The sequence below is a fragment of the Prunus avium genome, chromosome 1 (assembly GCF_965620075.1).
Source record: "Prunus avium chromosome 1, drPruAviu1.hap1.1, whole genome shotgun sequence".
NCBI classification, from domain to species: domain Eukaryota; kingdom Viridiplantae; phylum Streptophyta; class Magnoliopsida; order Rosales; family Rosaceae; genus Prunus; species Prunus avium.
In genome coordinates this window covers 49,952,131-49,966,574 of record NC_142284.1, presented here as the reverse complement: position 1 = coordinate 49,966,574, position 14,444 = coordinate 49,952,131, and the positions used below count along the sequence as shown (strand labels likewise).

The 14,444-nt window shown below is 37.2% G+C and overlaps 2 protein-coding genes across 3 annotated transcripts; both read left to right on the top strand.

Annotated features, from left to right (window-relative positions):
• The first annotated feature begins 3 nt into the window (after nt 1-3).
• On the top strand, nt 4-2,719 carry LOC110748288 (putative pectin methylesterase CGR3). Of its 2 annotated transcripts, none has more exons than XM_088254278.1 (7): nt 4-71; nt 161-328; nt 429-471; nt 615-659; nt 997-1,371; nt 1,936-1,991; nt 2,249-2,719. In XM_088254278.1, the coding sequence occupies exons 2-7, from the start codon at nt 194-196 to the stop codon at nt 2,399-2,401; spliced, it is 807 nt and encodes a 268-aa protein (XP_088110404.1). In that variant the 5' UTR covers nt 4-71; nt 161-193; the 3' UTR covers nt 2,402-2,719. The 2 variants fall into 2 exon arrangements, with proteins under 2 accessions (XP_088110404.1, XP_088110399.1); XM_088254273.1 differs by having other exon boundaries at nt 991-1,371.
• Nucleotides 2,720-10,635: 7,916 nt separating this feature from the next.
• Nucleotides 10,636-13,124, top strand: ACS11 (1-aminocyclopropane-1-carboxylate synthase 11). Its single transcript, XM_021944341.2, has 4 exons — nt 10,636-10,861; nt 11,213-11,344; nt 11,448-11,608; nt 11,864-13,124. The coding sequence occupies exons 1-4, from the start codon at nt 10,721-10,723 to the stop codon at nt 12,807-12,809; spliced, it is 1,380 nt and encodes a 459-aa protein (XP_021800033.1). The 5' UTR covers nt 10,636-10,720; the 3' UTR covers nt 12,810-13,124.
• The last annotated feature ends 1,320 nt before the right edge of the window (nt 13,125-14,444 follow it).

The following is a 14,444-nucleotide window of genomic DNA, read 5'->3' as shown; positions in this document are numbered from 1 at the left end:
ACCATCGTCTTCAACTCCCAACGCATAGCACAGAGACTCTCTGGGTCAGCAGCAGGCAAATCCGATCCAATGTGGGTTCTTTAGTGCCTCTTTTTCTGGTAATTTCGTTAACAGATGTGCTTGGCAAATGCGATTTTAATTGATTAATTAATTATGGCAGAGATACATATAAAACAGCAGAGTCTGAAAAGCCATGTCTCGGAGGCCAGTGAATGTGAATTTGAACCCGTCTCGGCGATTTGGGGACAATGGAGGCTCTTTACTCTCAGGCTCTGCCTATTCTAAGTCGAGGTCTTCTCCGATCTTATCAGTCGCATTTATCGCTGTGGTAATTAATTTACACTCAATTTCCTTTTATTTTATTTTAATTTGTGGGCTGAAGAAATAATGTTGGGTTCATTTGAATAATGGTAATGATGAATTTTCAGGGTGCATTGCTTCTTCTTGCCTATTCATACAACGGCGGCAGAGGTTGGTAGCCTTTTGCTTTTAATTTGATTTTACATATCGATTTGTTTTGCTTAATGCGTAACGAATTCGACTTCATTTCATAATATTTTTATTTTTTGGTCTGATAGATATTGTTCATGTTATGTATTTGTGACTGCATGTAGGTGGAGGTGGTAGCATTGTTAAAGGGGTTGTTAGCAGGGTTGAAGGTATATTTTGTATATGCTCTGCATATTTCTTAAATTTTTTATTTATATTTTGTACCAGACCATGCCACAAAACATTTTTTTTGGGGAGTAAATTACAAAAAAATGGTCTTTTGCCTTAAAGACAATATGTATCTTCTTGTGTGAAAATGATTAAAACCGTCGCAACACTAGCAATTATGTTTTAGTTTGTGAAATTTAATCCCAGTTTCTGGCTTTGGAAAATGGTATGAGTTGACAATCAGGTGGCGATTTAGTTCACGTCTTCGTAATTTTGCTACATTTTTGCTGGTCTATGAACTTGTTTTTAGGTCTCCTCATATGAAGATTTTAGCTGCAGGTGATTACTCATGCACAGCGGAGGTCCAACGAGTAATTCCTGTTTTGAAGAAAGCATATGGTGACAGCATGCATAAGGTTTTGCACGTTGGCCCTGATACTTGTGCAGTGGTTTCTACATTGCTGAGTGAGGAAGAAACTGAAGCATGGGGTGTGGAACCTTATGATGTAGAGGATGCTGGTAGAAGCTGCAAAGCTCTTGTGCGCAAAGACATAGTTCGTGTTGTTGATATCAAGTATCCGCTTCCATACAGGCCAAAGTCGTTTTCTATTGTACTTGTTTCGGATGCGTTGGATTATTTGTCGGATAAATACCTCAACAAGACCCTCCCGGATCTGGCAAGGGTATCAGTTGATGGTCTTGTGGTCTTTACTGGTAAGATCTTATGTCTACTTGTTAAATACATTTATGTATTTTGCGTTTCGTTGTACATTTATAGGCTGCGCTTCTATCCTTGAGGTTCTTCTACCTGATTATGGTCACATCATTTGCAATTCTATGCCCCTCATTGATGGCCAACCTCTACTTAACTATTGATGTTCAAATCCGTATAAGCCTGATTTCATATGTTTCTGGAGTCGTCATCTTACACTTAGTTTGGATTTGGAGATCTGTAACCTGTCTTCTTTTGTAACAACTTGTGAGCAGGTCGAATCTAGGAAGGTGACAAGAGTATTTTCTTTTCATTTTGATAAAATGTGCCTGTTTGGGTGCCGTATAGTCCACCTGGTTTTGCCTCTTACTCTTTTGAAGATGTATTTCTGGTTCTTCGATAAGATTTTGTCTTGTGATTTGACCAAAAAAGAGAAGATTTTGTCTTCTTTCATATCAGGAACAGAGTGTTTTATTTGTGCCAAGTAGCAATACAAAATCCACAACTTAGTGGGAGAAATTTACGAATCTGTCGGACTAATGAGATGTTTGATATCTTCCATATAGGCTATCCTCGTAAGCAGAGAGCTAAAGCTGCTGAGGTCTCCAAATTTGGGAAGGCGGTAAGTAACTGCTGCACTTAGGATACTCTAGTTTCCTTTATGTTTGCTTGTTCAATTATTCTTCGAACCTTGAACATGTCAAAAGGATAAAACATTTTATGTTCATTGTCCATGTCTTTATACCCTTCTGCCTTCTAATGTTTCTTTTTATTTCGTCGTTCTACCTTGTCTTTGATTTTTCAAATTGTTATTGGGGTTTTACATAATTGTTTTCATTCACTGCATAACTGACATATTGAAGTGTTTTCTTTCCGAAGGCTAAATTGAGGAGCACATCCTGGTGGTCTAAGTATTTTGGTCAGATTAGTTTAGAAGAGAACGAAGATGCCGCCAAGAAGTTTAAACTGGCCGCAACAAAGATGTCATATGTCTCAAACTGCCAAGTTTTTCACCTCAAGTCATTCAATTGACATCTTGACATATCTCTCTTGAAGCTGCTTGGCACAGTAACATAAATTTTGTAGGAATCTTTACCACGATCCGTCTAACCTTATTTTTTCATGTGTTTATTCTTTCATTGAAATTGTTTTGGGAAGGGAAGCCTGAATTAGTTCTCAGATGTGTCGGCTAAATCAGTTTTTCTTGAGCCAATTCTTTGATGTAATTTGAGATGGAGGTTTGCAGGCTCTTATTTCCTCCCCAGTTTTTCAAGATGAATCGAATTTAGGATTTCATCTATTCTCAATTGTCAAAAAGAAGAGAGCAACACACCATATTATTGTTTTTCAGATTTTTATATTCATGATTCACTTTTGTAATATAGGTAATAGTGATGTTAGTCAAAGAATTTATTAGCTTAATATTAATATTAATCCATTTCTTAGCTTAAAACTAAGTAAAGGCTGGCCAAACATCTCAAGTTATTATTTGCATTATTTATTTATTTTATAGAAAAGTTAATATAAATTCAAATTCCTGTTGAGGAGTTGGGTTAATCCTCATATTTGGTGATTTTGATTCAAGTCCTTTGACTTTTGTGTCACATAGAATTACATTCCTTTTTAAATATTTTTTTATGTAATATTTGTATTATTTTATTTTTAAAATCATTTTTTGTTCCAATGTTGCCCCTTATGACTTGAATTGGGTAATAATCATTTATGTCATATTGCCTATTGCCTATTGCATATGTATATATATGTTGTTTCATATTTTCGACAATGTGTACTAGTATTTTATGTACCTTTTTTTTTATAGGTAACATACAATTTTATTTTGTCTATTTTTGTATCTGACTTATAGGTAGTTTTCTAATTTATGTTTCTAACTTATAGGTAACATGATTTATCACTAAGTATTTTCGTTGCTAATGATAACACTATTTACTGGTATAATATGTGGATCTTTATTTTATCCATATATTAGGAAAATCATCAAGGAAAAAATTCAAAATTTAAATTCTGGAATTCAATTACAAGGAAATAATGCATTAAATTTAGATTTTCAATGTGTTTTCCTAATTTACCTTAAGGGTAAAATCGACACAACAAAAAAAGTAATAAATATCAAAAGACCTACATCTAAAACCAAAAATGCGAGGACCAAACCCAATGACAGCAAATTGTTTTGGACCTACATCTAAGAAGCCCTTTATTTTATCCAAGTTTAAACATTTGATTGGTGGGATAGGGCAATATAGGCTTATAACTTAAATGGTTAAGAGTAATTATCCATGCATCCGAGATTCTTTGCTTGAATCCCCCCTTGACAATACTTTCAAAGAGAAGTGGGGTACGGGGCGGCAGGGATAGCCTCATCCCATCCACTAAATCAAGTCCATTATGTTGTACCAAAAAAACAAAACAAAAGCACATGAACAACATCATAGTCGTGTTGTTGTAGACGGTACTGAAAGAAAAAAAGGTTCATCTTCTTCCAAGCTGTTCTGGTAATGGAGTTCAAGGATAAGGTAGAAGTTTTAGTGGGAGACATTGAGCCTGCATGCATGATGCAAAAAGCTCCATCCCATTAAAAAACCCAGGCTTAGCTTAGGTGTCGCATGGACAATTTCCATCCTATTTTTGCTTTACTTGGGTTGGCCCTTTCAAATGCGTTATTGCATTTAAAGAGGTTCTTGTTCCCCTTTGGCACATCCGATAAAATTGGAGATAAGATGACATGCTCCAAACTCTGTTGTACGAGAAAAAAAAATGGGGTCCTTGGGCTTTGATGTGAAATGAGTGGATTTTGGACCTACGTTTAGGTGTCCAACGTGAGAAAAATTTGTCATGACTGTTTCTGTAATTAGGGTATCATTGGGTTATATTTGAGAGATTGAATCGTTAACATATCCTAAATCTATTTCTAATCAATTTTCCTACACTCCCTCGCTACTTGAGCTAACTTGATGGGCTTTTCAATGGTACGATATTCTCTATCAAAATGCATTTTCTTCGAGAAATAAAAATTTTCATCGAACTCGAACACGTGTCATATTTTAACTAAATATCTTGTTTTGTGTTGTTATCTTCAATTATGTCAGTATGGATCTAGGAAACTTATTTAAGTTGTTTTGAGACCCAATTTATATTGATGATTGATGTTGTATAATGAAGGCCTGAGGTCTGTAGGTTGGTTGTTGGATACGCAGGACTTATATATTGTGCGTGTTGAATATTTGAGATTATATTTGTTTATATTATATCTGACCAGCCAATTAAAACAAGACATGTGAAACAACGGACCCAAAAGGGGAGCGCCGCTCGGCGAAGCATTTTGACCCACAGAATACCATTGGTAGGTGATGAGCCTTTGGCAACCCATCCTGCAGATCACGCCAAAAGAATGCGCCTAACTAATGATTTCTCACGTGGTACCTTATCTGTCAATGCCCACAGTCCCACAGTCCCACAGTCCCACATCGAAATCTCACTCCGGACGCACACCCACCAGAGTCTATAAAAAGGGGCACAAGTCCCCAATACGAGATCATTGTTACATTCGGTTATTTAGCCATTACTTTATCCATATAACTATTCACTTTGTCCTTAAAACCTAACTATAGCATTGGAGAGTTTTCGACCAGTACTCAAGGACTAATCGTTTGTTCTTTACCTTGCAGATCACTTCCTCTGCTGAAGAACCCGTGAGGCCGAAGACGACATCATCTCTATGTTGGGCCCAAACGTGTTTCACCATTTTTATGCATCAATAATATTTATAATTTAAGAAAAACAAGAAACTGAATATATCTTGTTACTTAACACGTGATCCCGAAATTTTTCTGGATCCGATCTTGTCCCGACTCCTAATTTGAAAATGCCATCTTTCCTCACCTGGAGTGGCATCAAACTCTCTTCCTCACGTGAACATACATCATATGTTGAAGAGCCGTAAAATAAGACAGCACGCATGGGTCGGCCGGCATAGTTTCTCCATGATTAATTATGGTGAAGAATTAGGGCTTGGCCATGAGTCATGACTGGAAATCTTTGACTTGAGAGGAGCAAGTGTGCATGTATTGCCTGCTGCAACATCTTGTCATCTCCAAAATAAATCGAATGGAAGGAACCTCCGGGTTGTTAATCTGCGTTTGATATGTTGATGCGACAAGAAGACTCTTATTAAAAGCTACAAGGTTTTTGAGTGTTGGAGTCTCCAAAGTGGCCTTGGAATAACATAAATAATTTTGGCAATTTTTACAGTCACGTAGCTTCTTCTCTAATAAGTAAAATTTTCCCATTTGGCATTTGGGTTGTTGTAAACTTGTAAGTAGCTCATGTCACGTGGCCTTGCAACAAGAAAAGCCTGCAAAATAATTTAAGATGGACAGGTCAAAAAGCAAGGTATTATTTTCTTGCTTTGTTGCAGAAGCATAACTACAATATGGTACAAAACTCTGCAACAAAGGACAAAAGTAACAACATAGAAATGGTATCTCATTGGACTTCGTATTTAAACTTTTTGACTTCGAACTCCTCATATATATACGGCTCAATTGTCTTTTTTAATTGAGTCACATCCAAGAGCTTACCATATTAGCTGGCCTTCACTTCTTTTCTTCTTCAATCTACCTTTACACACAAGCGTTTATGGTACATGGCAATGACAATGCATACAAAACTCAGTAATTTCTAACCAAACACATGTCGTATATACGTCCAAGAGCTCAGCTAATCAATTATGTGTTACGCACGGTACAAGTATACGTGACCTCTAGTTTCCAGTCACTCTTTTCCTATCAACATCTTCATGCTTTATACATTCAATTTTTGTTCTTTCAATCTTACTCATGAAGAAAACATTGTACGTACTTTTCTCACCGGTACCTAACTGCATGGAACTCTCTAGCTATAAAGATCTAACAAAGATATTTAAAGAAGATGAAAATAATAATATATATGTGTGCATGAGGACATTATATGCCGTAACGTGTGATGGGAGCCATGTTGGGGTCTTTTCGAGTCCTTAAAGTCATGCAAATTATCAGAGTGTGGCTAGGGGAACCTCCACATTTGCTCATTGTGGTTTCCACATGGCGATCAGGGTTTTCAGCCACCTACTATCATCTTCTAGTACTACAAAACCGCGTGCACAACCCTCCCCCCCTATACCAATTATCATCTCTCTCTCTCTCTCTCTCTCTCTCTCTCTCATATTGTATACCTATATTAGCAACCGGCTCCACAGACTCTTCGTTTGAAACATTTCATCAAACACCTTTATCTATTCCCACCTTTCGAAAAACAAAAAACACCAATGAGTTCATCACCTTTTTGGGTTACAAGCACTTTTCAAGACACATGGGCTTCCACTATATAATTATAAAGTCCAAAACAATATCATATTGAAAGCATATATTCCACTCAGCTTATACAATAACTAAATTAGGTTAAACCATTATCCCTTCAAATTTGGATGAACTTTTTGCTTGAACAAAACAAGAAAGATAAACAAGTGGCACAATGTGTGTCCATAGATTCAGCTGTGTGGTCTGGACGGAGCCATATGCATATGCAGTACTAGTTATGAGAGCTAGCTACTAACTTCTGCTTATCCAAAACTTTAAGACGTGCAATCCTAAACAAGTACAGTATATCCACAATGAAGAAAAATTTTGGTTTTGATTCCTCGATGTAATTTCACAATTGGATGAATCTTCTTATGTAGGGCTCTTGCGTACCCATTTGGCCAATGTTTTTTTGTTTTGTTTTGCTTATTTTGATGCTTCTTTCCCCAGCTCAACTGATTGAAAGTGAGCAGAGTGACTTTTATGAATAAATAATTTTGGGTTCAAATGGGAAGAATGAAGGCAGTTGAGATTTCACCCGAAAATCAATTCTCGATGGGATAGTAGAGCATCATATAGGCAAATAATCACTTTGTTGAAAACATTCAACTGGAAATTCCAAAAGGTCTGTAATAATTTCGAAACACATCAGCAACTCACTCACTGCATATTTATATCTAAAAAAAACAGGCCTCAAATAGTCAAACTCATATCTCTGGCGTGTGAAGTGAGAGCACGACTTTGACTCGCACCCAACTTTAAAAAAAAGAAAAAAAGAAAAAGAAGAAGATTAAAGCACAATTAATTTCCTACAGTTCCATCTCACCAGCCATTTTTAGGGTTTTTGGCATATTACAAAACCGCGTTAATTCATCGCTGGTTCATTTTCAGGCAGCTCATCATGATGGTTACCATTGCCAAAATATAATATGTTACATGTATATATACTTCCTCTGCATGAATAATTGAATATTAAAATGGCAAGGTCAAGTTCTAGATTATTATTTTTCAAAGACAGAATCCGTGGGAAATAATTGCAGCTTAAATGCCAAAGAATCAAGAACAAATCTTCCAACTGAGCTGTCCCTCACTCTATAACGCGTGTGATTATGTTAAACGAGACAACTATGCATCGTGAAATGGGTGGATAATACCACACACCAACTCCTTTCCGTCACTGCTTAAGCATTTATTATTTCTTAAACATTATATGTAGACTTAGGGAGATTTTTTTGTTGTTGACAAATTAGGGTTTAGTTAATTATCACGCGGTTTCACTTGTAAGGCATATTTAGGGTTTACAGACCAAGAATTACGAGATTATCCTTTTCATAAACATTGAAAATTTGTTGCAATGTAACTCCACCATTAGCTTAACCGTTAAAAATTTCGTTAAGCGATGATGAGTAGTGAATTTCGGGGCCACTTTTTTGGTTGCTTTAGGGTTAAGGAAATGATCATGCCTAAATGTATTAATGTACTAAGTGGGCACGTGTTAACTAAATCCTCTATGATCATAGGTCAATCCTTAAAACCAATCAGCATGCAGTGGCAGCTAGCTCTATAATATAGGGATTTAATTGAGAGGATAGGATCACTTCAGTTGGTTTCTAAGAAACTCATCGAAAATGAAAGGCAAAATTTCAGGGTTCTTTTCTTTAAAAGTATTTTTAAACTGAAAGGGGGAGGAGACACATAGAAAATGGCCGACAGAATTTGAGGGTTAAATGGGACCCAATATCATTTGGAGTTTGGACAAAGACGAAGCCCCTGCACTTCTGTGCAGATTCTCATGGCTCATTAGCCATGGACCACCCGGGGTCCGATTTGAAATTCAGACATGTGGCAGCATCCCACAACCATTAACTAACTAGCATTTTGTGCACCATGGACCACCTAAAGCCTCGTCCCAACCTTAGAACTGGTTATATGGAAATGGAATATGGACAATGGGTGGGGAAGCTTGCAGAGTGAGCTCTCCCAATCCAGGAAATAATAACAAAGAGGAGCTCACAAGCAAAGTCTCAAATGTGCCCAAAATTGGATTGCTTGATTTTGACGGTCTCCTGGGTTACCATGATTGACTAGAACTACTCAGATGAACACGCTAAATAATATCTCCATTGTTTTTCAGGTTACAAAATGACTCGATAGTTACTATATCATGTGACAAGTGACGTGACAATTTCTTAGCTAGATTTTAAGCAAGCTGTGAAACTGATGGGTTTGATGTAAAGGCTATATCTGCGAATGAATCCATGTTAATAACAAATTAATCCAAATTAAACAAAAATTAAAAACTTGATTAATTAGAAGTCGATGACTCAAAAGACATTCGTGTACTTGAAATGGAGATGTTCGCTTTCAGGCCAAAAGGGATGACGTTGGCCTGTCGGTGCTTCACTGGAAGTCAGAATTGAGTGCCTTCTCTTGGACATCCAATACAATACCCTATCCACACCTATCACGAAAAAAAAATGTTTAATATTAATTAAGGGAATAATGACATAATTACCACATATGTCAAAATTAATTGCCGCCAAAAATCCTTGCGTATATATTCATTTTCTTTTTCTTTTTCCTTTGTTTTGTATATGTATGCTTTTTTTTGTTTATCAAATGTAGAATCAAATAGCATGGATACAAGGATTTTAATGGTTCACAATTAAGTTGAATTTATAACATGCAGAGAGTTTTCGTTGAGGAATCCCTCAAATACGAGGGACACTCTTGTAAGGTCCACTTCACATTGTATTTCACTAATCCAAATTGTCTATTTTGTAGATATTCATTCAAAGATCATCTCTATAAAAAAATCACTTGAATCCGATATCATTTGACCATTCAAAGTACTTTTTTGAAGCACCATATTCATTGATTTTGTTGGTCTCAATTAGATGTCTTAATAATTTTCAATTTGTCTAATTTTTTGCAAGGAAGATCTATGAATGAAGAATTGAAAAATAGAAGGTTTGGATCATTGAAAAAAAAAAAAATCATAAGGATCTAGAATTCCTCAATGGAAGGAGACTGTTATATATATATATATAGGGTATCGTACAAAAAAATTTTCAACGATCCAAACCATTCATTTTTTAGGTCTTCATTCATAGATTATCCTTGCAACAAATTAGACAAATTGGAAACCATTTAAACATAATTGTGTCCTACAGAATCAATGAATACGGTGCTTCAAGAAAGTGCTAAAATTTCAATAATTTAATCGAGTAGTCAAATGATATTGGATTTAAGTGATTTTTTTTTATAAACATGATCTTTGAATAAATATATACAAAATAGAAGGTTTGGATTAGTGAAATACAATATGAAGTAGGCCTTACAAGGGTGTCCCTTAAATAAGCTCATTTGAGAGATCCTTCAATGGAAGCTCTTTGTATATATATTTGTATATGTTATGGGTAAAAATATATAAAATGGAACCAAAAGCTAAGTATGAATATTACCATCATATATAAGAATCTATGTCTATATCTCGGAAGCAGCACTTATGCTATAAGACAGCTAGCTAGCTGTACTGTACTTAATTGTATAATTAATTCAAATTAATTAGGGAAGTACGTGTGCAAAATTTTAATAACGATGACGATATCCGTAAAGCAACTAGTTAATCAAAAAAGAGTGGTACTTTTATTGTTATAACAATTATTGTTAAGATGAGCCAAAAAGAACATATAATTGTTAATGATCTTAATTATAATACGTAAGCAGCTCCACTGCGTTTTTCTCTGGTCAAAGTATCGGCACCGTCAATTCATTATTCATACTGTCGGACTTGTGTCTCTTTTTGGTTGTTCCCTCATCTTCCCCTCGAGCAAGCCATGATGAGGCCCCTTCTCTCTATATATATGCATGCAAATGCTCCAATTTCCACAACTTCTCTAGCTCGCTCTCTCTCTCTCTCTCTCTCTCTCTCTAAAAGTTTTCAATCTCCAAAAGCACTAAATTAGTAGCCAAGGAATTAACTAGGGCTAGCTTGAAAATGTTGTCGAAAAAAGCAAGTTGTGACTCACATGGGCAAGACTCTTCCTACTTCCTAGGGTGGCAAGAGTATGAGAAGAACCCTTATGATCCAGTTCAAAATCCAAACGGCATCATTCAGATGGGACTTGCAGAGAATCAAGTAAGCAGCATGAAATTTTAGCTAGCTATACTTTGTGTGTCAAATAAAATATTTATGTCACATCCGGTGACGTGGCCATGCCTCAAGTCAGCAGCACAATGAAGCAAAATAATAATAATATAATGTGATTAGATGGTTGTTGAACAAGTTGATCACAAATCTAAGTTGGTTGGTGATTTTGAGTGCGTGTGCATGGTCTTTAATTACATGTGTATTATTATTATTTTTATTGTTCTTAATTATTAATTAGTGTCATAATATTTTTAGACATTCTCAGTCTCTTACGCAATTCCATTTCCAGTAGTGGCTGACATTGATTTATACAACACGTACGTATATCTCTCCTTGCAGCTTTCGTTTGACTTGGTTGAGTCATGGCTTGCAACCAACCCGGACGCACTGGAGCTGAAAAGAAATGGAGGATCCGTTTTCAGAGAGCTGGCTCTCTTTCAAGACTATCACGGCTTCCCTGCTTTCAAAAATGTAATATTCCCTAAATTCTTCTCTCTTTTATAAGTATTTATATACTCACAATCTTTATAAAAAATGGTGACTAACATTCACTGGTTTATATATATATGTACAGGAGCTGGTAGAGTTCATGGCGGAAATGAGAGGTAATAGAGTAAAATTCGATCCAAACAATCTCGTGCTCACGGCTGGTTCAACTTCTGCAAATGAGACTCTCATGTTTTGCCTTGCTGAGCCTGGCGAAGCGTTCCTCCTTCCCACTCCATACTATCCAGGGTATGTATGCGTCAGTTACTCCCTCACTACACTCGAGAACTTTTTGTATGCACCAGTTATAAATAATATCTTTCTCACAATACGCATATAGGAAACTCACTACATATATAACAGTGAGTCTCACATACATATATAACGGCGCATACAATACTTTTTCCACACGTATAACTTCTTAATTAGTATTTAATACTTAATTAAGTTTGCATATTAAACTTAAACTTAGTTTTTGTTATTAAATATCGCTTTTATTGGCAGGTTCGATAGAGATCTTAAGTGGCGTACCGGAGTTGAAATTGTTCCCATACAATGCACAAGTGAAAATGGCTTCAAAATCACTGCGCCTGCATTGGAAGAAGCCTATCAAAGAGCCCAAGAATTCAATCTAAAAGTCAAAGGGGTGCTGGTCACAAATCCCTCAAACCCTTTAGGCACAACAATGACAACACTGGAGCTCAACCACCTCATAGACTTTGCTGTTGCAAAAGAAATCCACATAATAAGCGACGAAATATACTCAGGAACAGTCTTCAACTCTCCTAGTTTCGTAAGCATCGTGGAAGCCGTAACCGAAAGAAACCTAGAAGACACTGAACTATGGAACCGCGTCCACATTGTGTACAGCCTCTCTAAGGATCTTGGCCTGCCGGGTTTTCGGGTAGGCATGATATACTCAAACAATCAAACAGTTGTGTCGGCCGCCACAAAGATGTCAAGCTTTGGACTTGTCTCTTCACAAACTCAATACATGCTTTCCCAAATGCTCAAAGACAAGAAATTCACAGCCAATTACTTGAAGGAGAACCAAAAGAGGCTTAGAAAGAGAAGGCAGATGTTTGTTTGTGGGCTCAAAGGGGCAGGGATTAGGTGTTTGAAAAGCAATGCTGGGTTGTTTTGTTGGGTGGACATGAGGCACCTTTTGAAGTCTAACACTTTTGAAGCTGAAAAGGAGCTTTGGATGAAAGTGGTTTGTGAATTTGGGCTCAACATCTCTCCTGGGTCGTCTTGCCATTGCTCTGAACCGGGTTGGTTCAGAATGTGCTTTGCAAACATGTCCGAGGACACACTCGATGTTGCAATGCAACGTGTCAAGGCCCTTGTGGAGCCCACCATGGTTCACCAATCGGTGGTCTCTAAATCAACTTGGTTGCAGACCAAGTGGGTTTTTCAATTGGCTTCATATGATCGTGAACCAGACCGTTAATTAGCCCAAGTGAAATGTTGAAGTTATTTGTTTTGCTCATGAAGCCTAGCTAAGCTAGAGATTTAAGTATGTGATGATTGCAGATAGTGTATGTTTCATCACCAGAAAATGTAGTCAAAATATTGTATTTATTCATTGTGTTTCTTCTCGTACTTTATTTGTATCGAAAGTACTTTATTTTGTGTGTTGTACAATTGTCAGTTTGTAATATTCAGTTTAAGAATATTGGAGATTATAAAGCAACGTATTGAAGGCCCTGCAGTTTGGGCTGGACTACTCCAGTTGCTCAACTGGCAAAGACAGCCTAGACAAACAGGTATTGGATATGACCCAATTGGGCGGCTTGCAAACTAAATAAGATGTTACGTATTTGGACAGTTGGATTGTCTTCCACGTGGCTTTAGCTGTCACCCGTGCAATTTTTTTTTATACAAGTAATACTAGGGGAGGGGGTATCCAACTTAGAACTTCAAGTGGAAAAAGTGAATACTCTTAACCAATTTTTTTCTTTGTTTTCCATCAAAATCTACTTGTAATTCCAACCATTATATTATTGCTAGCTGTAAACAAAAGAGAAAAGACAAGCACAAAAGAGAAAAGAAAGGGAGATTGCTAGCTGACCAACAGGACCTCTTTAGGAAAGAAAGCTTCCATTGGTTGTACCAAGCAGAAAAAGTGAATCAAAATTTTTTCTTTCCGAATTGCTTCACTAGTAGAAAATTATATACAATTGTTTCTGTGTTTTTTTAGAAAAACTCCAATCATACTTTAGTTTAGGGACTCATAAATATTATAATTATTTGTACCATATCTAGCCAAGCATTCCCAAGCCAATGCAAACAAAGGGAAGGAAGTCCCACATCGACAAAACACAAGAAGAGGGGACTCTTCCTCACTTATAAAAGAAGACCCCTCTCCTTCAACAAGAGAGAGAAAAGAATGAGGAGTTTGGGCAGGCTACTGGGGCCTCATGGGCTTACCCATGAGCCCACTTAAAAACCCACGGATCATACCAGATCCTCAGCCTTCGGCACCCTTTCATTCAGCGCGTGCGATGTCCTCACATTCCCCCAATGATTCGGCATCAGCCTTCGGCACCCTTTCATTTGGCGCGTGCGATGTCCTCACATCCCCCCAATGATTCGGCATCGGCCTTCGGCCTTCAGACTTCGGCACCCTTTCATCATTCGGCGCGTGCGATGTCCTCACATCCCCCCAATGATTCGGCATCTGCATCGGCCTTCAGCCTGCCTTCGGCCTCCAGCCTTCGGCATCTGCCTTCGGCCTTCGGTATTCTTCCTCTTCTCCTTGAGTCTAAACCTATGTGCAATGTATACTCACATTATCGTAATGAGAACATACTTCTCCGTGGACGTAGCCCATTATTCGGGTGAACCACGTACGTTTGTCTTCTGTATGCATGTTTACTTGCTTACCGAATGCTTTCACATACCGAGGGTCCTCACCTTCAACATTCACCTCATCTTTAAGTTGGTCTATTTACTACCTGTCTAGTTTTAGCACTAACAATAATATTTTTTTTGGTCTAAACCACGAGGTGGTCCTGGATTGGCCCAAACTATGGGTGACACCTTTAAGCCTTAACCACAACCTAGACTAATCCCCGCTCACACC